Source organism: Epinephelus fuscoguttatus, linkage group LG7, assembly GCF_011397635.1.
Source record: "Epinephelus fuscoguttatus linkage group LG7, E.fuscoguttatus.final_Chr_v1".
NCBI lineage: Eukaryota > Metazoa > Chordata > Actinopteri > Perciformes > Serranidae > Epinephelus > Epinephelus fuscoguttatus.
In genome coordinates this window covers 31,793,174-31,820,704 of record NC_064758.1, presented here as the reverse complement: position 1 = coordinate 31,820,704, position 27,531 = coordinate 31,793,174, and the positions used below count along the sequence as shown (strand labels likewise).

At 43.5% G+C, this 27,531-nt stretch overlaps 1 protein-coding gene across 1 annotated transcript in view; it reads left to right on the top strand.

Moving 5' to 3' along the window:
- Positions 1-27,531, top strand: part of LOC125892300 (cadherin-4-like) — a 337,795-nt gene that overhangs the window by 12,960 nt on the left and 297,304 nt on the right. Inside the window, exons 3-4 of the mRNA XM_049582236.1 lie at positions 502-585; positions 1,891-2,002. Of these exons, the coding sequence (XP_049438193.1) occupies positions 502-585; positions 1,891-2,002 (196 nt within the window). The remainder of the gene's footprint in view (positions 1-501; positions 586-1,890; positions 2,003-27,531) is intronic.

The window sequence follows — 27,531 nt, the reverse complement described above, 5'->3', positions numbered from 1 at the left end:
TGTCTAAATCTACTGATGCACATATCAGATGTTGGAGCTACAGTGTTGAAACTTTGACGGCTCATGGTTGATGACTTTGCCATACACTTGGGCACCGACACTGGAATCATGGTTTACCGAGCCTTTCATTTGTAACCATAAAACTGCGGAGCCCTTTAGCTCGCCACAGGAGATGGATTAAAATACCGGGGACCTCGGAAAGACGTCAGCGGTGTGTGGTTGTTTGATCCAAAGCTCCCAACGAGTGTTGCTTTAAGTGCGTGTGTGGAGTTTTCCTGCACCGGGTGATAGGAGGGGTTGGAGAGTGACGCTGGCTGCGCCTTGGTGCTGAGCGGAGCGCTCACCTGCAGATGAGAGAGCCGGGGAAACTCGGGGCAGAACTGCAGCACACTCACAGAGCGCAAGGAGGGACGTAACGAACAGCCGGAGCAAGAAGAGGGGAAATTACACTATTATCGGAGAAGATTTATAAATCTACCCTCTTTGTGGTTCCTCGTCCAGGCAGCCCTGGCTCGCTCGCTCGCCACGATGAGAACTGACTTCGCTCTGGTCCTGACAGCAGCCCTGCTTCTTGACACATTCTGGGTGAGATTGATTTCATTTTTTTTTTATTTTTTCAGAACAGCTTGTTCTGTGGAGAGGAGTTGTGAGAGTGCAGTGTCTCAAGGTGCAGTGTTTGAAAGCAGCAGCACAGAAGCTTGGATAAAGTCATGTAGTCGGATGGAGTCCAGTGTCAGTCCAGTGTGCTGCTGCAGCAGCGCAGCGCTGCTCCTTATTTCCCTACAAGTACGCTAATTGGTTCCCTAATGATTTTCAGTGTTTCTGACAAAAAATAAGAAAGTAAGAGTTAACGACCCAGTATTACCCGCTCGCATCCTCGCCAGATTCCCTCTACATCGCTGCGGGTTCATCACAGGGCTGCAATATCCAACACAAGTTTAAATTACAGCACAATTTAATCACCAAGGATGATGCCTCTGTTTTTTCTTTATGAATCCAAATGTTTATTTTAGCAGAACATCCCACTGTAAGGCGTGCATGACTAAAACGCATTCGCCTACAATAAGTTAACCTTTGAAGTTGTAAGATGCTGTTCAACCTTTTCTCGCCATTTAATCAATAAAAGCTGAATTAAGTCGGCGCCGGTGGGCTACTCCTAATGGCGCACCAAGTAGCTCTGCTAAATCTCTCCCCCTGTGCTGCTGCTAAAGCCATTACTCTCATGTCATGTAAATTTAGGAAAATGACACACAGATATTTTACCCCCGCGTTATTCCTTCCCAAGAGGAGAGGACCTAATGCGTTATGCCTCCTCTTCATTCAGACTCCAGCCAGCCTTGGCACCAGCGTGTGTTTGTGTGCGCGCACAGTTACTTGTGTAGTGGCTGTAGTGGGTCAGATCCTTCAATTTAACCGACAGTGAGCACTAAATGTTGGGTGCGAAGTTTTTCTGCAGACCGTTAGAGTACTGTGCACACACACACACTTACACATGCACTGCTCAGTTCCTCCTTTAGTTCTCTGGACCTCTCTGCTTGTGTAAAACCCACACTGAGGGTGAATTCTGCTGCATTCATGCAGTTTTCTTTAGCTGTGTGTCTCTCTTAACCCTGAGCACAATACTCTCAAAAATGTCTACATTTCAGCACAGGCTGCTCTCTGTGTGGAGTGAGTTACACACAACATTTTTTATCAGATGGTGTCTGAGTGTGGGTATTTAATCAGCAGCGTGCCTACCCAGGAGCATCTAGTTGATAAACTTGTTGAATATATTTCTGCTAACTGCTGTACAATATGCCGCCACTCTCCAAGGCTCAGGGCCAAGGAGACGCGAGAAATCAATGGAATCCATGTTTATCGATGTCTTACATTGTATTCTCTTCCTTCCAGAGGAATAATGGGGAGCATGCTTCAAAAGGTCCCTGCCAACCTGGCTTCTCACAAAGCTTCTACTCTGTGCTGATTTCAAGGGATGTACTGCAAGGCCAGGGCATATGTAAAGGTAAGCCCTTTAATTGGCGAGTCACATTTTTTTATCTTTTGTCAGGAAGATTTACAAGTGAGTAGAAGAGCTCTTTCTCTGCATGGCAAGGCCGGTGAAAGGACGTGTGTAGTGACGTGTTTTTGTTCAATGCCAGGCGCTGTGTTTTTCAGATTATGAAAATAGCATTTATGCACCTGGATGGAAGTAAAAGATTAAATTCTGTAAACTGATGCATGTGTTTGAAGCTAAGGATGCCACATGCAGCCGTGTAAAGTTGGTTCATTGCTTGTAATGTGACGATGCAGTGGCTGAGTGCTTCTGACAAACACCACACAAACATGTTTTGAAATTTTTAATGTAAAAATGCACATGGATATGACACATGCTATTTGTTCCACTCCTAATGCTTGCATATTACATGCTAGACTTTGTTTTTGTGTGCTGACATTGTTCGACCTCTTCAACATTATTATTATCATCACTGCCGTCATCACTATAATCTTATGTACTGTCACCTTCACAGTGCGACGTCTTAGCCGGTTGTATGTGTGTTGCTCCAATTACACAGTGAGCCAACCAAGTTTGAGGGCCCGATAGTGCAGGAAATGGAATCGACATCCTGTGTCTAATCTGGCACTGCTCCTGCCAATGTGGGCTAATTGCAATTCTCTATTGATCCCAATGGTTTTTTCTCATAGCTCAGCTAAGCTGTATTGTTTTGCTGTGGGCGCACAATAGCTCTTTTGTGGGTCGACTGTGTCTTCGGCAGCTGCACAATATATATTTCTCACTCTCCTTAGCAGTGAGGGACCTGGCGGGGATACAGCTGTCTAGACTCTCTCTCTTGAGTGTGCACATAGACACACACACACACAGGCGCGTTAGATTAAGGATATACAGTACAATAGGGTCCTGTATATTATTTTTTGGTTGTTTTCTCTCTTGTGTCTATATTTGTGTTTGCCCTTTGCTGGAGTGATATAAGTCTGCAGGAAGGTATCAGCTTGATTTTAGTGTTTCATTAACTCCAGTATACTGTAGCCCGGCTGGAAGTGGGATTGGATATGGGACATTGTCGCTGATAGTGAGCTCGCTCTCTGGTGTGGTAGTGATGTCTTCAGCCCAGCAGGGGGTGTCAACACAATCACAAACAATCACAGAATGAGCCATCACTGCTGCACAGGAGCCGTGTGTTTCAGAGAGCATTATTTATCTGGTTTGGTCTCAGAGAGATGAAATTGTCTCTCTACGTGTGTCTCCATTCAGACATAAACTAATCTTTAGAGGTCTAATAGGGTTGTTTTTAGTATTTGGAATTCAATTTGTCACTAACAAAAGATGTTTTAGTGTGATCGTACTGCACACTTAATTTTTTTTTTTGCTTTTCATTAAGCCACACAAAAGTCAGCTTCAAACATTACTGTGTTATCAGACCAAATAAACCAAGAAAGTCTCCACTCAGAAAACACCCAGACTTGCAATTAATTTTTCACATTCACAGCATATGCTTTAATTTGACATGTAGCTTTTGTTTTCTCTGTGTTGTTTGAACGGATCTTGCTAAAATGACGTGCTCCTCTCTGCCGTGACACACTCACAGCTGCAATGTCATCTTCATGTGCGTCTGAGAGCACAGCTGCAGTGGTCAGACACACACACACACACACACACACACACACACACACACACACACACACACACCCATCCTATGTGATTTACAGGGCTCAGGCAGTTGATTTATAGTTCTTAAGGGTGTCACTGGAGGGAGGCAGGAAGCTACTCTGGAAAGGCTTTAATAATAACATTGTTTAACCCAAAACCGTCAGATGGGGGCAGGAGTAATGACACCCACTCACGCACACACCCTTTCATGCACACACACATACACACACACACACACACAAACATACTGTATATATATTCATGTTAGTCACCCGGGGAATAATGGGAAGGACAGAACTAGGACCTTGGCCATGATGGGGAGGATGTGTGGGTCTAGACAGGAGGTCGGCAGGGAGGAAGAGGGTGTTACATTTCACATTTTATCATTTTGAGTCAGTACCAAATTGCGTAAAATGTAGAAGACTGCTGGAGTTATTGAAACAAACACGGCAAATGTGATGAGAGATCCGAAGCTGAGGACAAAACAAAGGCCAAATCTTAGTACGATGATACTTTAACAAATGCAAACTGTATGAAATGGATTTAGGCTTTGTTAAGAAGAACTAACTTTCCCATAATTTCTTCAGCATCTCAGTTTGCTCGTCATTTTCAGGCTCCTCATGAGCAATTTTCAGCTTCCCATGACTTTGTTTTTGACTAATCTTCCTTTAATGAGCAGCGGTGCTCCTTTAGATCACTTCCTAAACATTCTGGGTGTTCGGGCCCACTGAGGGTTTTCATTGATAAACACAGTGTTTCCAATAAACATTTATAAGTATAAATTCTCCACACCGCATTGTTCCTGCTGAGTGGATTGATTCGCTCTCTATTCAGCTGGAAAACCCCTGCCAGTTGCCAAAGTTAATGGCTGAGACGCACATAAAAACAGGGCACTGCTTAGCTTGTGCTGGTGAGACTATAAGGTCAGATTGCAAACTGGACATTTAATGGTTATTTTAAGATTTGATTTGCATATCGTACAGTGCAGTGTTGACGAATTTGGGTCAGATGGTGTTTTCATTTACACTTTAGCAGCAAATGGATTTGTGTCGTTATATGAACAGAAGAGAAACAGCAGGGGTTGAAGAGGTGAGATAATGGATTTAAGAGGTGAGAAGTCTCATTTATCTTGTGTGTGTGTATATGTGGGTGTGTGTACACGTACATGTACTTTATGTGTGACGCATTCAGTGCTGAGGGCGCCTGCTGCGTTTTATGCCTGGTTTTCATTAAAGCTATGACTGTCTTTACCACTCACACTCTGCATACCATTAGAGGTAGAGCTCTGCCAGGCCTGCTTAGTGTTCCACAATGACTGATACACACACACACACACACACACACACACACACACACACACACACACACAGGCATACTCAGAAAAAGTTTCTTCTGCTGATAATCTGCATAACAAAGTTAGTTTTTGCAGTCAGAGTTCATTACTGTGGTCTGAAAAGCACAATCGGTCGTTAAAATAATGTGGAGTTTTGATTCAACAATAGATGCTGTCACGATGTTTGGAGTGTTTTGTATCCCACAGACGAGAGGGGAGGACTTGGGCCATGGCCAGACTCGCTCAGATAAACAGAGCCAGCTAACGTAACCTCATCCCATGTGTCCCTTCATCCCTCTGCTGATTCTGTTCCTGGTAATGAAAGCCAGGGATGGTGGTTTCAGCTCAGTGAGCCCACTCTGCTGACCTTGGACTTTGTTTGGGTTACTGGTGGTTTTGGGCAGCCCTCACTTTCTGTATATGCGACTGTGGTTGTGTTTGTCTGAGTGTGTGTGAGAGAGAGCCAGAGAGAGCGAGGTAAAGGGGATTGAAAGACAGATTTGGTCAATTCTGATGCGTACTTGTGCTTCTTTTGGACATGCCGGTACCTGAGCTGTAACAATGCTGACGTCCTCAGTGCAGCGTCTCAGAGGGAATTGGAGATTTTCTCTGCAGTCATCACTTTGTTTTTAGAAACTCCACTGATGCTTGGCTCCATTTTGAAAATTAGATCCCCTCCAGTAACTCATCAGCCAGAATGAATGGCCTGAATGTCTGTATTAAGGTGACTATATCTGTCCTTAACCCTGCGGGCTAGCCTTGGGATTGCTATTGTACTCGTAAATACATTTTCTGATGCACTGTAAGCACTTGCGCTGGCTCTCTCACCCTTGCATATACACAATCTCTCACACTCTTACACACACACACACACACACTCAGTGTCTGTTGCAGTGTCTTCATATGCTGCCATTCAGGAGAGATTCACCTCGCAGCAGATAGTATTTAAATCTATGCCTCACCTCTCTGACCCAGATCCCTTCCCTCTCCCTTCAGTGCCACCTTGTTTCTATCATATTCACAGAGTATTCTGGCTGTTGCCCAATAGAGGGATAACCAGAGCCCAGTAGAAATGGATGAGAGAGAGCTTTGCATTCTGAATAAAACAAATTGTTCAGAGCTGTAATTTTTCTCCAGGACAATATTTCCAAAAATCTCTTCCAACGGGTACCCAGAAGGCCCCGGGTGATGAGTCTCACACGCCTTGGTTGGTGAAGCTTTCCTGCGAGGCTTTAGGTGATTTTTCAAAATCCAATAGCCGGGCTGTTACTTTGCTGTAGGCTTTGTGTTCTGAACATCATTTTGCAACTTGGAACGCAGAATTTGAAATAGAGTAAGTATCAAATTTAATACACATCAGGGAAAAAAATGACACTAACAGGATCCTCTTAGATGTTAATAACACACCAAGAAGAAGAGTTAAATTACTGTCCTCCCTCTGCCCAAAATCAGAGCTGACACACACTCGTCAGCAGCTCAGAGTGCTGGTGATGTGATGTGGGGACAGAAGTCCGCTTGGAAGGAGTGACTCATAGGAGGCTGAATAAAAGATGCCATTTCTTTTCACACGCTCCATAGGGATGGACAATACATCAATTTTGTCTTTCCCTTTACCCTCAAACAGAATTAGATTGTTTTGATTTGCTGTTTACCTTTTGCCCCAAATCTCATGATACACAGCCTGCAGTGTTATCTGGGTCGATAGCAGACAGGCGTCCTCATGGAGATTAGACATTGTTGGAATACAGCCTCCTTTGTTTCTTTCTGTTTCTGCCTAAATCACTCTCATTGTTCCCACTCATTATTAGTTTTGGATCTCTGTGTCTTACTTTATTCTAATCTTTAGCGAAGTCCCTATCTCGCTTTGATTCTTTCTTCTCGCTGCTGTGAATCATTCATGTTTTGTCTCCGCAGCCCCTTCCCATATAACCATCTAATCTCCTGTTATAATGCAAAATAACAACACAAATCCGTATTCTCTCTCTGCCATCTGTTTGAACTATTACATGGTTTATGGTTAATTTTTGCGAGGATATTCAGTCACGGAGACAGGCGCAGACACATCCGCTTTCCGTGGTTATTAATTACGGAGACTCACGAGGCTGACATTTGTTGGATGTCTTGTGAAACGGCGAAGACGCTGCAGACATACCGAGGTGCTGGTTTATGATCTTCAGGCCAAAGGCTAATCTGACCTGAGGGAGCTGTTACAAAAAGCCAGTTGACACATATTTACTTAACGTGTAACCTTAGGCCTGATGTATGTGTCCAATAGTTTTTTAAGAATTGTGTGTGGACTTTCCAGAGAGGCTCATATAGATGATTTAGCCACATGGTGGAGCGTTTCTTCCCCAGTTAAGGTCTAGACATGAGTGGTTTATGGGATAAGCAAGGGGGGGCAGGCGTTACACCTGCAGGAGTTCCTTTTGATTAATATTGTTAGGCTTGGGAGCCCACGCTGTGAAACAGTTATGTGCTTTTGTGTGCTCGGTGTATGCGTTCTGTGGTTGAATGCACTGTGTGCACTCAGGTAGCTGTCGTCCAGCGCTCTGTGCATAGCGGGTATTCGCCAGGTTTTTCCAAGCTGGTCATTAGAAAGGCAAGCAGGAGAGAATGAGGAAAGAAAGAAAGCAGGTGGAGGCCATTATTTTTTAATGAGATTTTTGACATCTTCTCCCTTTGTTTTGAGAGGAGGGACAAAGGAGACAGGGAGGGAGGGAGGAGAGTGGATGAACAAATGTGGGAGACTTCCTGCAGATTGAGTTACTCTGCGGTGTGTGTGTGAACTCTGTATCCTTGTCATCTGCTCGGTACATTAAGAGACCTCCTGCCTTGGTATGATGGGCCTTCTGGGGTCCTACAGGACCAAGGTTATGGCCCTCCTGAAGACATTAAACCCGTTTAAATACTTTGCTTGGACTCTAGCTCTTTAATGCACAGATGGTCTGCACGGGCTGTGAAGGGTTGTGAGATGACAAGGGGACACTACCAGCTCTCTCACACACATACACACACATACACACATGCACATTTTGTCTGAGGTTAGGAGGGTTTTTTTGTAGGTGGTGTCAGATTAAGACTCCACAGCGGCTCTTGTAAGGTGTCCCTGCTGTCTTTGGTAAAATAGTTTGTCACGAGCAGCAAGAGCAATGCAAGGCGCTCCCAGGGCTGTTCTTTTGCCGGGATGTGGTGGACAGGGATTACACCAGCAGGATAACGATAAGCCTACAAGGCTGTTTTCTCTTTGCTCGAGAGTCACACTGACCATGTCCTTCAGCGAGGCTACTGTCAGAGGGAGGGTGAAATAGAGGGTGGAGTGGAGGGTGATAGACTCTTCCCTCTCAACAGGGTAGAAGAGGAAGTATAAGATAAGGCTCTGTAGCCTGAAGCAGCAAGTACATTATCATATATGGTGCTGCTCACTGTTAGTGCACGTTCATGCAAACATACACACAAACACAAAAACCCATTATAGCACTCTGAAACAAATGGGATCTAGATTTCCCCTCCCAGGCCGCCCACTACTCCAGTATAGCTCTGGCCTGAGCCCAAACGCTGTGGTGTCCTCATCCTGCCCACTCACTCCTCCACTGCCTCTGTTAGTCTATGGCAGCATTTTAATTACAGCCTAATTGATTGCGTTAGGAATGAAGCCACGGTGAAGGCAACCAATAAAGTGATGATTCAGCTATCACGGTTCCATCACTTCTTATTTTGTCAGTGTGCCGTGATAAAGACAGGCAGTGGCAGTGGAAGAGACACGGGTGACATCATTTTGCAGTTGAAGGTCCTTTTGTCTTGATATTTCAACTTTCAATTTCTGTTACTGTTAAAGCACTGAGCAGATAAAAAATGCATGAGCCCAGTTTGGATGATTTTTCCTCCGAAACCCTTAACTGCAGTTTCTTGTAACAAAACATAATTAAAGAGAAGCAAAGTTAAAGCTCATTTACAGCCATTGTTATGAAAACTCCTCATTGCAGTGATATAAAAAAGGAATATGAAAAGTGGTTCAGCGTTCTCACCTCTAACCCAGCCCTCAATTATCTCTCCTCCCTGCCTAGTTTCCCCAAACCGAGACCAGATCGTTATTGTTAATTAAAGAGACTTCTGTCCATTCCTCACACTTTTCTAATCAACCGGCAGACGTCTATGATCTCTCTGAGAATGTGGGCAGGACAAATCCAAGAGCATTACAGCCTCATATGCTATTCCTTTTGCTTGAAGATCCCTCGTCTTTGTTAAGGAGAGGATGAAACGAAGGATGGAAGCCCTCAGAAGACATGGCTGTCTGGTAATCACTAATTGTGTCCTGAACTCCCTGTGAATGTTCCCCATTAAGTTCTTAAGTTCAGCACACAGCCGAATCATCGCCTCCGAACAAGGAAGCCATGCAGGAACACGGGGAACAGAGGGAGAAAAGGATAAAGGAGTTGAGGGTCGACAAACAGTGCCAGTAATGTTAATTAATCAGAAGACAATGAGCAGTCCCATGGTGTCTGGCCCACGATATTCAACAGGCTAAAGGCTAATATGGGCTAAAAAGGCACCTCCAGAGGAACTCTGGTCTTTGGAAAAAGTGTCTGATGATTTTTGTCAAGATAGATGATGGCTTTCTTCAAGACATACTTTATTGATTTCCCCAAAAAGAGGGGAGGGAGTCTTTATAACTCTTGTCGTCTGAGGCAGGGTTAGCTGGCTAGTTGGGCAGTCCTTTGATTTGCTGTTTGAATGTTGATTCGTTACTCAAGGACATTTTTGGCAAAGTTGGTTGTGGGGGCATTTAAGTGACCTTTAAAATAAAAGCTTTTTGATTGACTAGACCTCACTGATTGAGAGCTGCAGTTAACACTGGTTGTCATATAAAATATGTCCAGCTTCAAGAGGCCGACAGCAAGGACTACAGTGTGCGATGGTTGTGATGGAGGGATAGATTCACGAAGGGATGTTAAGACGACTTGTATGTTCAAATACATAACAGCACCAATCAGGGTGGCCTTACAGAGATAATATAAACAAAGGAACGTTAACCTTGATCTGGCTAACAATAGTTCATGTCATCTTAAAGATATGTCAGTAACCAACTATCCACACGGTCAGGGTAGTCAGTGCTGCTTTCACAGATTCCCTGTTCACATCTTTTAACCATCTTCAAATTTGGTTTTCTTTCAACATGGTGGAGCCGAGCATATCTGAGTATATCAGGAGTCGTTAACTGAGGTTCTGATGGAAACCAAGCTTGCTCGGCTGTTACTGGAAAAGGGGCAGGGCTTAGGAAGGGTCCCTTGACAAATTGATTGATGATAAAATGTCAAAATGGTGGCCAATTACAATCACGTGTTTTTTGGATCTCAAATTGATGCCTTCAAATAAACCAAACCTACCATGTTAATATAAAACATTAAAGAGCATCAAATCGTCACATTTTATAAGTTTGAACCAGAGAATATTTTGCTTGATATTTGACTCAAAAGAATAATAAATTATTAAAATTGTCGTCCCTTTATTGGCAATCGACTAATTATGAATTGACTGGTTGTTTCAACACTATATGTTATATTACAAGTCCTTAGATTGCTTGGTGCAGCTTATCCATCGCTGTGTTGATATGATAGTTGTGTCGTAGCAGTGGAGAAATGTTCGGAAGATCAGAACACATTGTTCTCTGATCTTTGATCTCTGATGTATAGTTCAGCTCTAATCTATCATTCACTTCTCAAAAAATGTTAGATTTGATGTGAATAATTGAATGACCTCTATGTGTGTGTTGGAGCACGAATCCATGTGGGCATCCATAGATTTTCATGTCTTTCTTTATTGTACTGTAATGCATGCTGTTCCATCCCCAAAACTAAATGCACAAGGGAAGTAGCACGAAAAGGCTACAGATTCTTAAACAGAATTTATGGGGTTGTTGTATCTGCGTTGCTGTGACTAAAGTAAAGACTGATGTTGTATTTAACTGTAGATATCAGAATTTTTGAAACAGGGTTGTAGTAGTGCTGTCACTTCTAAACTAAAACACATGTCATTTTCTAAAATCACTGTTGCTGTTTGCATGGTCTCATTTATTTGTTTCGCTGGCTAATTATCTGTGAAGTAAAGTGTCAGCATGACATCACAGTGTAGATGGTGCGCCCAAATTCTTTCTTTTTTTTAATTCATGGGCGGCAGCAGGGGATGTTCAAAAGAAATCACATATTTTAAGTGTGAACCTCATGTCATAGACACTTCATCGTAGCTGTGGCAAGGATTGTCATGGAGTGTAATAAGTTGCACATTCTCAATTACTCAGTTAACGCTGATGCACTTTTGAAGTGACGATGACTATATATGGTTACAATGCAGTCCACAATGCTGTATTGAGTCTGTTTTGGATTTCTGCTGCAGTGGTCACCGCAGTGTAGACTTTCCAAATATGGTGCTGTGCTGTGAAAATTCCAAACTTCATCAGCGGGAAACAGTTTAAGCAGTGATTTTTGCATTCAACAATAAGGCTCTAGTTTACCTTAACACTTGATTTCTCAAAGAACCAAAGGAGTCAGAGATGTTCAGAATGTTCATAACCAACTGTAACATATTATAGGGGTGTGCCATATTATAATGTTAAGGATAACACTGGTGAAATTTCTAATATGATAAAAAAAAAAAATCACATTTTGCTAATGGCAATATTTAGTCATTGTCCTGCGTTCATGTAAATTCAAAATGGAGGAAAACTCCCAGGCGAGTCTATCATCTGGATGTAGTTTAGTTTCAGAAGGGCACATGTGCAACAAACAACTATCCTTTTGCAAAATATGCCACAAAATGGCTGATGCTAAAGGTAGCAGTACCATGAATCTGTTCCACCACTTCAAACATCACCCAGTGCAGAACACCACAGTCAAGCCAGTCTCCACCTCGAAAAAGACGGTCAAACCAGCCCCCATGTTGTTTTGTGGGGGTTCATTATGGTAAGATCTGTTTAGTATCTTAGCTGTCCCTTGGACTGCACTCTTTTGGACAGAAGCCTCAGATGTTGTACCTTGAATCTGCTGGAGCCACTCTCCCGGTTTGTGGGACTACCACTGGCACCACTGTTGCCTTTCCACCCCACATCTCTTCTTGGTCTTCTTTCAGCCCTTGGTATTTTTTGAGCTCATCTTCCTTCTTCCTGATGTTGCTGTCCCACAGGTTTTCTACATCTATCACCACTGCATTCTTCTATTGTTCGTCTAGCAACACGATGTCCGGTTGGTTAGCCATCACTAGTTTGTCATTCTGGAACTGGAAGTCCCACAGGATCTGACCAAGGTTCAAATCCCGGTCAGAGCAAGTAACACGTATCCGGTCTGGACCCTTGAGCAAGGTTCATAATGCTGCTAGCCTACCTCAGGGCGAGGGAAACTGCAAAAACAAGAGTCATAGAGTCATACTGGCTTGGACGTCGCCCCGGTCAACAAGGTCCATGTCAGGTGTTGGGAACATGCAGAGGATATGGGATATCTATATCTATATATCTATATCTGTAAAGTTGATATAAAAAAACTACTGAAAAAAAGAGTAAAAATTTGAATATCAGTCAAACTTAATAATCAAACATCTTTTCTAAAGACCAGTCTGACTTCAGAGTGACAGTACGTCCCCTCAGAGAGTCACTCAGACAATAGCAGGACATTCTGATGTGGTGATGTGTAATCACACTAGTATGATCATATGGATCAAAGGGTTAAATTAAACAGTTATTTAATTTTATAGAAAATATGAAGATATACATCGTATATTGCTGCATAGGCTAAAAAACAATAGTATTTATCAGCCATATCAACCAGCCCTAAACTGTTGTTCATCCCAACATCAAGGCTTCATACTTATTCCATAATACAGTCAGTGACTACTGTGAAGAACTTTAATTATACTTTGGCTGATATTCTATAGAGCTCTGAGTGAGGAGCTGAATGCTAAAGATTGGTATGTGACACTGCAGCATTGCTCTGTCTGCGAGGCTAAAAAGGCCTTGTAATACTATTGGTCAAACTCCATGATTAAATGTAGGCTAGAGAGCCAGCCGTTTCAAGCCTCGGGACCAACACGCTTTTAAAAGCACACTGGCCAGAATTCCTTTCTTCTTTCCTCTCCCTATCTGTCTATTGTCTTTTCAGCACATCAGAGGAAGAGGCAAAGAGCGAGGGTAATAAAAGGCCCCGCTTTCCTCCTCTGGGCCTGGGAGAATGTAGAGAAGCAGATAAGTTGTCGAGCTCTGAATCTGAGAATGATCAAAAACAAAGTGAATCCTGTGGCCGCCGAGGGAACAAGCTCCTGTGAGAGGAGCGGGGTAAAGAAGGGAAGGGGAGAGAGGGAGGAGGAGGAGGAGAAGGGCTGGAGGAGCAGCCACACTCAGAAGAGAAGACAGTGTTTGCTCATCTCTGGGGTAGAAGGGGATGAGAAGCTGCAGACAGGTTGGCAAGCAGGGCTACTTTCTGTGCTCTAAGCTAGAGCTTGGATAGACAGAAAGATGGGTTCAGTCTATGCCTTTCAGTGGTTTATGAAGTATGTAGCAGAGTGTTGGTGGTCTTGCATGATGATGGGCGGACTGTTGGCCTCAGTGCACAGTGGAGATAATGAGCGTTTTATTGCCCCCCAATGAACTGGGCTTTAGGAAAGGTTAGTCACACGCAATCAAATGTTGCACGTGCGTAGGCTTTTATACATGCACGCACATATATTGTTGACTAACCCTAGAGGCATGAGGAAAAACCCTGGTCAGGAGGGGGTGATTGATTATCCTAAACACAGAAATGAAAGGATTACAAAGCGACGGTGTAATCCAGCTGTCAATCACACCTCATTAGCAAACATAGGTTTTAGGACCAGTGAAAGGTAGAGAGGGAGAAGAGCGGCAGGGGGTGGATAAACGGGAAAAGGCGAGGGATAGAGATGGTTGGAGTGGTAGAGGAGAGAAGCTAAGTAAGGGAGGAATGACGAGGATATAACAGAGTGGGAGGAAGAGGAAACCAAAGAAAGAAGGGGAGGAGGAGTAGAGGTAAGAGCCTCGCTATTCTGCTCAGGGGGCTCTGCGGAGAGTTTTTATTAAGCTTTCATCTGCCTTTCCTCTCCTCCTTTACCTCCCTCTGCTTCCCCACCCCGGCAGCACTAACAAAAGCAGATGCAGGGAGCGCTAGCCATGTCAGTCACGTCTCAAACCCACAGTTCTGCTTGTAATTCCCCGATTAATTAAGAACAGTGATTTGTTAATTTAATTGTAGGTGTTGGGTCGTTTTTTTTTCACCACCCCCCCTCTTGCTTTCTTCTGCCGCTTGCTCCCTCTCATCCTCTTGGCAGACTAATTTGCCCTGCAGCTTTGAGGAGGGGAAATGAAAGGTATAGCAGAGGAAGCCTTCAGATGGTTTATTAAGAATTGATTTGCCACGGTGGCACAGAGACAGACCGAAGGGAGATACACGCTGACGTGCCTCCCAGGCAGACACCCCTGGGCTGTGGGGGAGAAAGAAAGCAAGAGTGGGAGACAGAGAGGGGGCATGGGAGCATAAAGAGATTATTGTAATATTGCCTGGGTGTCTTCACGGGGTACATTTCAGAGCCACTGTTGACCGACCAAGACCACCTAACGAAATCCGGATTCACTGAACTCTCAGCAGTTTTAATTCTTCAGCTTGTGGCCAATTTCTTCCGCATGATGAAGTAGCTGGCAGTCTATTTGTGGTGGTAAATGAACAGGCGCTGTGTAAAAAAAAAAAAAGTCGGCACACCCCGTTGTGAAATATTTGATTTCTGTTGTTTATAAATGCATATGCTTTAGATGGCAGTGGCAGGGCTAATCTGGACAAAATGACAAGCCTTGCACAGCAGCCAGCTAATATTTCCCTGTCGCATCAGAACAAAGTTCTTTTAATGAATTTACATTAGCATAGTCTGCCTGTTCCAAAAGACAGGCCCGGCCACCTTTCCCACTGTGAGTTGGCTACCGTGCTGTCACATCGTCTTGCCCATGAGCAGACGCGCACTGGACAGCATGGGAGGCAAGAGATAGATGACAGATCAGAGGCATTAGAGCTTCAAAGCTTCGGAGAGAACAGAGAAACAGAATCCCCCCCAGCCAGGAGAAATAGCTAAGGAGGCAGTGCATCTTATCTTTAGCGGCTCATCTCCCCACGTCTCCACAGAAGCTGCTGCCCCTTCATTTACAGCTGGTCAGACACCAGAGCCATGAAAGCTTATTGACTCTCCAGTCAGGTTTTTTCATCCCTGCGTGTTTCTTATGTCAGGTGAGGTTGTTGTTTCTATTTCTAATCTTCATGAGTTGATTGGCCACTGCTGCGTTCCATTTCCTCTCATCACAGAAGCGTGGCATTTCTCATTATCCCTTCACTTAATTTATGCACAAGTTATTCATAGTTTGGTAAATTACAAAGTTTAGCGACAACAATTTGACAGTTCCTGTTGTGTTTTAACAAAATGGGTTTTGGATTAGGGATGTGTCCTTTGTTACCTTCTTTATGCATCACAGTGTGTGCGTATGTCTGTTTGCGTGCAAACATGCGCAGGTGCACATGTGTGCAAAATTGCAGGCACCGGCTGCTGAAGATTGAACTTGAGGAAGTTTGTTTTCTCTTCCACCAAATGAGATGAACAGAGGAAAATGGAAATAGAAAAGCGGAGTAAAGACACTCAATGGGACGCTGATAAAAGACTTGGCCTCATCATGCTACAGCACCTCACAACAACAACATTGTCGGTATCTATGATGAAAAGGATTTACAGAACAGAGGAGGGGTGTAATGACAGTATCTTAGCCATGTGACAGGCAACATGCATGAGCTTGAATTAGCTGCCAGTCAGAGAGGCTTTATATAGCTTCACACATCCTTGTTACAGATGACCACCTTATTAGGTATGTAGCAATGTAAACATATACACACACTCTTATCAGCCACGGTAAAAGCACAGTTGGCATTTCCTTTAAATCAAGATCATCATTGAGTTGACAGGGCTGGTAAAGATGTGAGCTGCTCAAATGAAAAGACTTTTCAGTAGCGTCTTGCTGCCTGATGCTTGCTGTGACTATAAAGTACTTGTGGTTGACATGCTGCAGCATAATGACTCTGTTAAGTAAATAAGCATTTTAGTGGTTTGGTTTCTACCCGGCAACTGGCAACAATTCGGTCCAGAAGTTTGAATAGCTGTGGTCTTCTACCTTAACTGCAATCTCGTCTCTGGCCAGAAAAGCCCTAGAGGAGTGCTTGTCTTCTCAGAGGAGGGTGTGTGGAAATGCTGAGTCGGATGTGATACTCACTGGACAGAGAAAATAGAGACAAATGATACTGCATTGAAGGGCACGACTCTGTTCTATTATAGTTTAGAAGGTAGAATATTCTTCATAGACGCTTGCTCCGTCTTATAGAGTAGAGGTGGAAACATCTTTCATCCATTTGATCCACATTTCCACTCAGGCAGAGGCGAGGCTGAGGCGCTCTAAATGGAACTGTGCCATAGAGGAAAAGCCATTTTTCTTTGAAGCACACACACATTTGCATACACATGATTGCTGCAGTGTGCATTGCAGCACCACTTTACCATGTAGAGATCTATGGAGCGAGACGTTGCGCGGAAAACAATCCACAAAGTTAAATATGATGTCACATCGAATTCATCACATCGAATATTTTCAGCGTTGTTTGTCTCATGTCAATAGACTGCTTGCAAGTTTCGCCAGGCATGATCTTGCTTGCGTGTATGCGGCTTTTGTATGTCAGCATAGAAGTGATTTGTCCTGCAGATGCAGACTAATGAATGAGGCATCCTGCTCGTGGGCTGATATTAGCCTGGGTAGCAGTTCCTTTGATGTGATTAGCTCCATGCACTCTCTTGACAAATTGGGCTGTCCTTACCTCACAGCTGAAACACTAATCTATGCCAAAAAACAAAGAAACTCCCTCCGCTTAACAGAACATGTAGTTCTATATGTGTGTGTGTGTTTGTGTGTGTGTGTGTGTGTGTGTGTGTGTGATGAATGGATAGAATTGAGTTAATAGTTAAAACAAGAGTCCACAGCCACACTAGTGGCTCTCTGGGGCTGGACTTAGGTACAGTGGTGCTTTCAAGGGATAGTCCCAACAATCAGTTTCTCTGATGTTTAATTAAAGGTTCAACTCTGACTGGTTGACTCATGTAAGAGCAAGAAAACACTCAGAAAACAGTCAAACTGTGCATGTTTGTGTTAAAGACAGAGAGAAAGAGCGAAAACTATTGATGATCAGAGCTAGTGTTCTCGTATCTCGACCCAAACTCCTCTATTTTCCTCTAATAACGAGGTTAACTGACGAGTTTTTCTGGTGCCGACTAAGAAGGGTAGCAAGGTTTTATTGACTAGTCGACTTGCTCTTGCTGTCTTTGTTCTCAATGCTAACACAAAAATGCCACCATGTTCGCAATGACAGTGGTAACATTTGTTATCATGTTTACGCTATACAGCTGAGACTGATGGAAATGTCACTAGTTTTTGATCATAAACCAGAGTATGCTGGATCAAAGTGAAGGCCTCACCACAGTTCGGTAATTGATCCTGAAGGGACCATGGATGTCAAAGTTCCTGGTCATCCATCAAATATTTGTCAAGACATTTTCACCCCAAAACTCTTGAGATTATGAGAATTTCATGCCAATCATTCCAGTAGTTGTTTTGGCAGTCTGTTATTGCCATCCATGGAGCCATGCCTGTAAAGTGCAGCTAAAAGTTGTAAGAGTGGGAAATAATCTTACTCACTGTCATGTTCTAACACACTTAGTATGCTACACACTGATATATTCGTAGTTCTCCTACCTGAAGACAGAGATTCAAGTTATCAGTTGAAGAAACCAAAAAAAAACAAAAACAAAGTTTTTTTTGTCAGTTAGTGTCCAGTGCAGGCTACTTCTGGGAATGTTTCAATTGTTAGATTTAGCTGCAGTGTCGTCACTTTCACACTACTCTCTGGTACAGGCAGCAGCAGACACAGAGGCAGCTGATGGGAGGAGAGGCTTTGCCCGTCAGGCTCCGAGATTGCTATACCTTTTGCGTAGAAGTGCTGAATTCACAGCTCATAGAAACTTAATACGATTGCGTAAATGTCACACTGAATGTCCCGCTGAACACCACTCAAACTTTGTATGGAAAAAAAGGAACAAAAAGTTGAATATTTCTGTTGAATAGCCAAATCTCAGTTGACTGGGGCGGCTGTGGCTCAGGAGGTAGAGCGCAGATTGGCGATATGATATCCGGCTCTTTCAATCTGCATGTCGAAGTTGCTGAACCCCAAATTGCTCCTGATGGCTGTTGCATCAGTGTGTGAATGTCCAAGAAACAGCAGGTGGCACCTTGTAGGGTAGCCTCAGCCACCAGTGTGTGAATGTGACTTGTAGTGTAAAAGCGCTTGGAGTAGTTGGAAGACCAGATAGATGCTGTACTAGTGGAAGTCCATTTACCATAGTTCTGAGTCGGGTAAAACTCTATATATTGATCTAGAATGCGAAGCAGACAGGCCAATGAGCAAAACTTTCAGGAGGGGTTTCGATTAATTTTAAGTGAACATCGACTCCCCACCTTGCTGTTTTCTCACCAGCATGTTGGGCATGTGTCCAGTCAACTGCAGGAAGTGTTCATGTTGATGTTTCTGTGAAGGGGGAGTACTCGTCCGTCATCTGTAGCTTGGATAAAGTCTGACCTTATTGTCTACAGAGTAATTTTGGTCTACACGTCGACAGCACCCCTTAATGTCTGAGCCTTGTCAGGCCACAATGAGCAAAACAAAATTTGTTAACTGTCTGTGTGAGAGGCTATTAGCAACTGCCTAGCTGACAAAAGTAAGGAAGTGGATGGCAATTAGCATTATTGATGGATTGGATCAATGGGTGATTGTCCTCAGTTCCCTATCAGGTTTTGCCAGCATTTTTTTTTCACGACCTGGATGTACAGAGGGTTTAGACTCCACCCAGTAACAGAGTTGGCCTCTTTCACTGTCTGATTCAGCCAGTGTGAACACGGCCTCTTTAACTGATATTGTGACTGTTGTTAGTCCAGTCCTTGTTGAGTCCAAACACTTGGATCACCTTCATATTCTTTCCTCTGTTCTGTTGGAAATCCACCATCAGGTCTTGATGCGAACATGCACAAGCTTGCTTTCTTTCCTAACCACTGAATGTTTGGACAAAGAGCACCACAGCGCTCAGGAAATTCAGAGCAGACTCCTAGCAAATAATTTTCTTCTTCATCTGTTTGCAGTCAGATTTATCTTGGAAATGAACACATAAAACATCTCGCTCCATCCCTCTAGCAGCTTTAGGGAGATTTTTCTAAATATTTAACTTTAATTTAGATACCAGTGCACAGAGGTAATTGTATTGGAGGACTTGCTCTGAAACTTTTTGAATAATGGAAGTCCATCAGTTCAGCCATTTAAGATAGCGTTTAATGAATTAAGCAGGCCCTGGATGGGTGACCTGAGGTGGAAGACAAAGGGGTTGTATATATTACACCTATCTGATGGGACGTCTGCACATTAAGCATAAAGTATTCTCATGTCATCATCAGGGGAAAAGGGATTTGCTTATCTTAGACTTGGAGGAATGGGCTCCTTTTCTCTTTGTCGCCTATTACTGGGCCACAGAGGGAACTTGCCCTGGAATTAAAACGTGCATTTGAGTGTTCATGAAAGCAGTGAGACATGTTTGGGCCTTGACGTTATGATATTCTCGATTGTTGTTGCAGAGATGAATAAGTGCTCATACGCACACAAGGATCAACATCACACCCATCTCCCTATTTGCTACATCCCCTTTAGTCTGCCCCAGCCCCACCCTCCTCAGCCTGTACACCCCCCCACCTCAGTCCTTTACTGTGGCAAGTGGAGACTCTTATCATTGATTTTCTCTTTTCTCTCCTCTGTTCACTCACTGCAGCGCCTCCCAACTTATCTGGCTCCAGCAGAACAATGCTGCAGTAGGAGGGCACTCAAGGACAGATTAGATTGTTTGGGGATTCTCATTCCTCATTTTTTCATACTTCTTGGTCTATGTGTTTCTATTCTGTAGCACATTCCCACCCCTGTGATATTGTTTATCCGCATCTTTCACTTGGAATTGCAACAACTTCTGCTCTTCTTCTGCTTTCTGGGCTGAAGAATAATCTGTGCCTGCCTGCCTGCCTCGCTGTTGTGTATTTTCCTTGTGTGACTGCGTGCATTAGTTAAAACTGTAGTTAAGGTTAACATGTGTGTCAGCCTGTTTGTGTGTTTTGTTTTTGTTTCTCCACAGTGCTGAGTGTTTGTGGTGGTAGCGCCTCCTCTGTCTGAGCCATGGTAATTACTGTGCTTCACTGCCTCTGTAGAAGTCAATGAAGCTGAACTCATTGTCTCTCTCTACATGGAAGTCAACAATTGTGTGAATTCCCTAGCGACAACACAGCCACTGCTAAACCAGCTTCCTGCATTTTTTATCAGTCTCAATGTGTCTCAGTTTGTCCTTTGTCTCTCTTTTTCATTCTCTCTGCTTCTGTGTGTGTGTGTGTGTGTGTGTGTGTGTGTGTGTGTGCGTGTGCGTGTGGTTGTTGTTTCCACATCCCATTGACTTCTAGCAGGGGTAATTGAGCTTAAGAGTGTTATTTAATTTTCATGTATGTATTTCTGTATTTAATTTGAATCATGCAGTCTATTCAAAGTTGCTAACAGCATCTTAATCTAATTTCCAAACAACAACAGCCAGAAGGCATCTCATTGAGAGTGAATGGATTTTAAGTAATATTTCTTTGCAGACTTTTAGTGCTAACGGTCGGTTTTGTGTCTGTTTATATCTTTAAAACAGCATCCCACGCCACACTCAGCCTCCCCTTGGCTGTGTGTACAGTAACTGTGTCCCAGCGCTGCTGAGATAGAGAGGAAATGTTACCATTAACTGTGCTGAAGCTAAAACCACTATGACCACACTGGCAACTTAATGGGAGATTGTCCTCAATCCCATACTCCCTTTGATAATATTTAACCTTCACACTGCACTGCAGAGCACACTCGATGGTGAATAGGTTAGCCTCAAACCCAGGCAACCTCAATGGAGTGTGTGAGTGGAGTGCAAGCGGAGCGGGGATGTGGGGTGTGCGTCGTAAAAAGGAGGTTAGTTGCATGGAATGTGTGTAATGGGATGGTGAACCAAAGTCAGAGATGCTGGATGTGATTTAGACCATGGTGGCTTGGGTTAGCTAATTGCTGTTTGGGATAGGATGAGATAAGATGGAAAGCAATGGACAGCCTCTGAGCACTTGGATGGAGGTTGGCTCCAACTGTTTTTGCCCTTTCTGAATGTGGATGGAAACCCAGCAAGCGATATGTTGCTATGGCAAAAACATAAGCCAACACTAGTCATTAATTTCTCCCACCTTCTCTTATTCTAACAGATTCTGTTGTTTGTAATATATCAGTGTATGTGTGAGACAGATAAGGGGAGAGGAGCAGGAAAGTATGTAAGGTAATACATATTAAACAGAAGATAGCTCAGTTTTTCAAATTTAAACCAACAGTGTAAACAGTGTGTGCTACTAGTAATGATGGAAAGAGAGGGAGAGAGTGTTAGAGTGGGAGCAGGGTATGGATTGAGGCAAGGAGTACAATGCAGATGTCGTTAATGCGATTCTATTGTCCAACAAATTGGCGAGAGTATACTTAGGCCTGCTAAAACAGCACGCATGCAATTAGTGCAGAGACGGAGAGAAAGAGAGCAAGTGCTTTGCATGCCAGTCGCGTGCTGTGCGAGTCTTTCGGCACCAGTTAGCTTCTGTTGCCATGTTTAGAGTGTATAAATTGGTCCGCAGTCGTGTTGGCTCACAAACTGTCCTCCTCAGTGTCCATTTGTTTCCATCATTATGGCTCCTTAATAGGCCAACTGTGGCATCTATCTTAAATAGCTTGCTTTGCAGAGGTTTACTTAAAGCTAAGTAAAAAGATTTTTCCCCTTTAGGCGGTCTGTTTAACCTCAAGTATGCATAACGCCCGGACAGAACTCCACCAGTTAATAGTGCTGAGAATAGAGCTAACAGGAGAAGTAATAGGAGGCTGAGAATCTCAGCCGGTCTCTCGACTCTTTAGTCTGGAAAATTGGCAGAAGGATGAAGAGATTTTCTTGTGCTGTAAAAAGAGATCTGTAAAGGAGAGATTAGGATGAGGTTACCATCTCACTGAGGAAGGTAGAGGATGGTGTTGTTGTTACTCCGTGTGGAGATGCTTTTGTTTACAATGGCCTTTACTAGGAAATGTCACACAAAGCACTCAGGCATCAAGGGCCGCTCTCAGGGCAGGGCCCAAGGCTGCCGCGACCGACATGAACATGAGGCGCGCAAATACTAAACCACCCGCGCATATGCACTGACACACACACACGTACATGGATACACACACAGTTGCACAGGACTACAAGGACTTAGTCACAGTCTGTGTGATGTAACATATACAAAGTCTACCTAAAAGCTTGCGGCTCAGCACCAGCAATGCTTGTTGGAATGTGAAGAGGTTACAGATACCATTGTTGCTGTTATAAACACCCTTCTTTCCTCATGTATTCCTGTTTTCTTCAGTCTGTTGTGAAACAACATCTTAAAAGTGCTCTTATTGTTTTTGCAAATCAACCAGTATTGTCTCAAAAATGACACATTTGCATGATCAGCAGGAGGCTTAAGTGAGACAAAGATCATTGTAATCGTCTCACATGACATTTGATTTATTTCTCCTGCTCCTGTTTGTATTTTTGCACCGTGGGTCTCAGGGGGGAAGAAGGGAATAGCCTGCTGAACTAGGCCAGCGGAGACACTGACATTTAGACTCAAAGGCTAATGGGATGCCTGAGCCTGCCCTGCGCTCGCTGGCTCTTTGTCGGGGTTCTCAGATCAGGACTGACTAGCCCAGGCTCCTTTTCCAGACCGTCTGGAGCCCTAATGCGCTCTCTCTCTCTCTACAGATGCAGCGTCTTTCAAATGTGCCAACTTTTTCATTGAGTCTCCTTGTCTGAATGGTAGTAGCTGAAGTCAGTATGGCTGTCTGTGTATCTCTCTGGTGGTTGCAGCTGAATACTCAACTCATCTCACACTGGGAGAGGGCCGTGGGGAGGCCACAAAAGAGAATCTCATTGTCTCCTCTAATGGAGGCCAGGGACTCATGGAGTTCTGCCCTTACAGTGGTAAAGCAAGGCCTTCTACAGACCAGTCATTTATTCTGTCTAAAGGCTCATTTATTCTATCCCAAGGCTATGTTGTGAAAAACATCTCTAATGATGATAGTAATACCCAGTGGGTTAAGATGTTAGAACGATCTTTCATCTCCCATGAGATGTCTTCGTGTGACCTATTCTGTGACCCTCAGGGCCAGTGCTGCCTATTGGAGCCAGAAGACTCATTTGACATAGCTCAAAGGCTGTCTTAACCCCTGCGGTAAACTCATATATCACCATCGCACATCCTCAGAATATTTTATTATCACACTGCACTTAAATACTTTTCTGCCACAGACATTTTGACACTTTAAGGTAATGGATAGCATGGCCAAAGTTTGAACACACCTATTACTGTGGAAGAAGTCAGACTTATTACAACCCTGATCCCAGAAGTGCAGGGACACTGTGTGAAACGTACATAAAAACGCAATGCAATGATTCGTATTAAGAACATTTCAATCAATCAGAATTATGCGCAAAAAAGTGGAATGACACTTGAAAGAAGTAGTGAGTGTTTGCAGTGAGAGCTTCAAGATGCTTCCTGTATGAGGACAGTAATCTCTCACAGTGCTCAGATGGGGTTTCAGCACATTCTTCCACACATAGTCTTGAAATGTATTTTTTGGAGGCCGGCTTCTGAATCTTGAGGAAAAAAATGTAACCTTCATAACTTCAGCGTTTATCATCCTCTGTACACAAATGCTAACTGAGTGTTGTTAAAAGAAAAGGTGATGTACAGTAACCCTGTGGTCAACATGCCTTCGTTCCTACTTTTTCAGAATGTGTAACAGGCATCAAATTCAGAATGAGTGTATATTTACAAAAAACATGCTCATCAGTTTGAACATTAAATATCTTGTCCTTGCACTGTATTCAGCTCCGAAAAGGATTGCAAATCATAGTTTTTTGGGGGTTTTTTGTTATTATTAGTCAAGACAGCATCCCAGCTTTTTTGGAATCGGGGTTGTACAAAATTTCTGCATTAATTTTTTAATTATATATTTATAGACATTGTGGTAAGGTTGAGTGGAGGGAGGACAGTACACTTTCAGGCACTTAACACAGTTTCCTGTGCTGCTGCTTTGTTGTAATGCTTACAGTATAGGTGGACATTTGGCAGCTCCATTAGATCAGTTAAGTGGTGTGTTTTACTCATTCATTTCCACCACCCTGACGCCTTCAGTCTGGGGACTGGGAAAAAAGCCTCACAGAGGACTGGGGAAATCTGGGGATTTGAGTTGGTGACTCTCTGATTTTTCCGGCTGTTCTAACCTTCAGGACATTAGCAGGATGTGAAAGGACACCTGTTATAGGAGTGTTCTTAAATGTTAGATTTAAGTGTTCCTCGTGCTAATGGAATTGCTCTTTTCCCCCAAAAGGCAGTAAAAAAATTAAATATAAAAAGAAGAAAGAGGAAAAAAAAAACATTTCCACAGAGAGGGAGGAGAGACAGAGTGAACGAGAGGTTGTTTTGCTCTTGGAAATATCAGCGTAATTAGGAGTAGCATATCATTTACAAATCAGGCCTGACATTTAGGATGCTGGCAGGTAATAATGGAGAATCGTATTTCACTCGTGTGATGAGAGGAATGTCTTCCTGATTGGAGAGGGGCAATGTGTACTGCATAGCCCTTTTCCCAGGTGTCACAATCAGTCCTGTAGCAGCAGATGTTACATTAGTCACTCTGTCCACATCAAAGTTCCCACGTCCTGTTTTAGTTACAAGCGAAGTAATGCAAACTCCCAGACAGCCTTGTTGAGGTTTTCTTCAGTTATTAGTATGATGAAGAGAATTAGTGATCGCTTCCTACTAGCCTGAACCTTGTGCTTCAAACATCACTGCTGAAACCGATTGCTTAATGAGTCCCACTGTTCTGAGAAGACTTAAGTAATCATTGAGGATTTGCCATCTCGAATGACTCCCATGTACACCTCAGCAATTGTCACCTTTTGTCCTGTCAGGCCTTCTGTTCTATATCAGGCTTTTACAGGAAGCCTGAGTGGTAGCGAGTGAACCTAGAACCATCTGTTCCAATCATATCACTTCATCTGTGATCCAGTTACACTGTGGCATGTTACTAAGAGATGCGTCCCAGATAGAGCATAAAACATCAACGCAAAAACAGCAGCGCTACATCTCTCCCAGGCATACGCAGAGACAGAGCAGAGCAGGCAGACGTTTCTTATAAACACTTAGTCAAACCAAAGTAAGGGCTATGCTGGATGGGAAAGTGGCTACAGCCTCTGAACATCATGGAAATTGCCTTTGTGAATGAGAGGCCCCTAAAGGCACCATGGTCCACTTGAAGAAAATATTGGACAGATACTGAGACAGAGCAGTTCATCATCTATATTTGGGGTTAAATAAGTCGTGCTAGCTGATGGTGGTCTGATTCAAGAGGAAGATCTGTGGATAGCTTTGATCCATCCTCTGCAACCCCCACAGAAATGTACCTCCTTTACAGTGTCATAACGAATAAGTGTACTCCCTTCAGTCTGTGAGTAATAAATACACATTACCCACAATTACTTCTGTGCTTTATAACTGCAGATTTGGTAATAACAGTGCACTTGGGTCTTGCCATGCTGTTTTATTATAATTTATGATGGGCTCTCATGGCACCACTGCAGAGAATGGAGCAGTTATATATCTACTGTAGTGCGTGGCTGAGGGAGACTGCCATGCAGCTCCGGAGAGCAACGTTCCCTCGTTGCTTTGCTGCCGGTGATGAATGTCCTCGGATCGTAGGTTGTGAAGGCCCTCACTCTGGGTTAATCTCGGTATAAACAAATGTGAATAAAAGCTGCAGAGCACGATTTGTTTCCCATTTTAGCTATGCAGCGTGCACTCTGATATCCACACACCTACAGTACTTGACTCATTTAAAACGACAGCTAAAATTGAGCTCGCATATTCCTTTCAGTCGAACTGGATTGACAAATTCAGCATTTCTCAGCAATGCTGAACACATTGCCAAGCTGTGATAGGTAATTTCTGAGGGAGCAGCCTTATCTGTCTCTTTCCTCTCCCTTCCTCACAGAAGAGGAGAAAAGTGGAAAAGAGAGGACAGGAGACGGGAGTAGTCGAGAGAGGAGGTGGATACATGTAGTGTGATCTGAGGTAGCTGTCTGACAGTCTGCTGCTTTTGTCCTGCAGAGGCTGAAGCTTCAGCCCCATGCTAGAACCCCCTTACATTGGCAAGCACAAATCCAGTTCTCAGATATATATCAAACACAACGACTACACTGAATCTCCATTAGACCCTATCAAGAATAATGAACTATTATTTATCTGCCAGTAGTGTTTAAAGGGATTGTTCAGGTCTTTTGATATGGGCTTGTATGAGCTACTTATTCATAGTCAGTGTATTACATACAGTAAATGTCAGTTGGCATGGATGGAGTCTAACATGGAACGCCACCTAAACAAAACGGCGATATCCAACAGGACATATCCAACAGGACACTGAAACCGATCTGTGACTGTCTTCAAAGCCAGACTCCAAAAAACAAAACAAAACAGTAATTTCAAAAAAAGAGTTGCTGGTTAACTTATGCCTCGATCAGTTATTTTGTTTGTGTTATTGTTGGACTTTGGCGTTAAAACGGGCTAGTTTGATTTCCCAAAAGTCACACAACAACAACAACAACTAACTACTGATCTAGGCCACAGTAGACAAGCAACTCCCATGTTCAGCAAACTAAAATTACTGTTTTTTGTCAATGGAGTCTGGTGGCTTTGACAAGAGTGTAGATGGGAACTGAAGCTGTTAATTGCTTTCTTATCTTAACACGCTGTCTGACGGAAGGGGAAAATGGCAAATATACTCTCAATACAGTGTACACTTAACCTGTTATAGTTTTTGTTGGGTGGGAATTTTTTTACATGGCTAAAAAATGTTTAGCTGCTGCCCGTGTCCACAACGGCACATTGCTTAGCTTCCATTGCAGTACTCCTGCCACTTCTACAAACTGGGGCGTGCCGGCTGACATCTTCATTTATTCATACCCTGTTAGGGGTCATGGGTGTGCTGGAGCCTATCCCAGCTGACATTGGGGGAGAGGTTGGGTACACCTTGGACAGGTCGCCAGACTTTTGCAGGGCTGACACATAGAGATAGACAGCCACTCACGTTCACATTCACACCTACGGACAACTAAGAGTCACCAATTAACTTGCATGTCTTTGGATTGTGGGAGGAAGCTGGAGTACCTGCAGGAAACCAGGGTTTGAACCAGGAACCTTCTTGCTATAAGGCAGCAATGCTAACCTGCCCCAATTGGCATCTACTGTAATACCCTGAATAGTCCAATCTCAGGATAT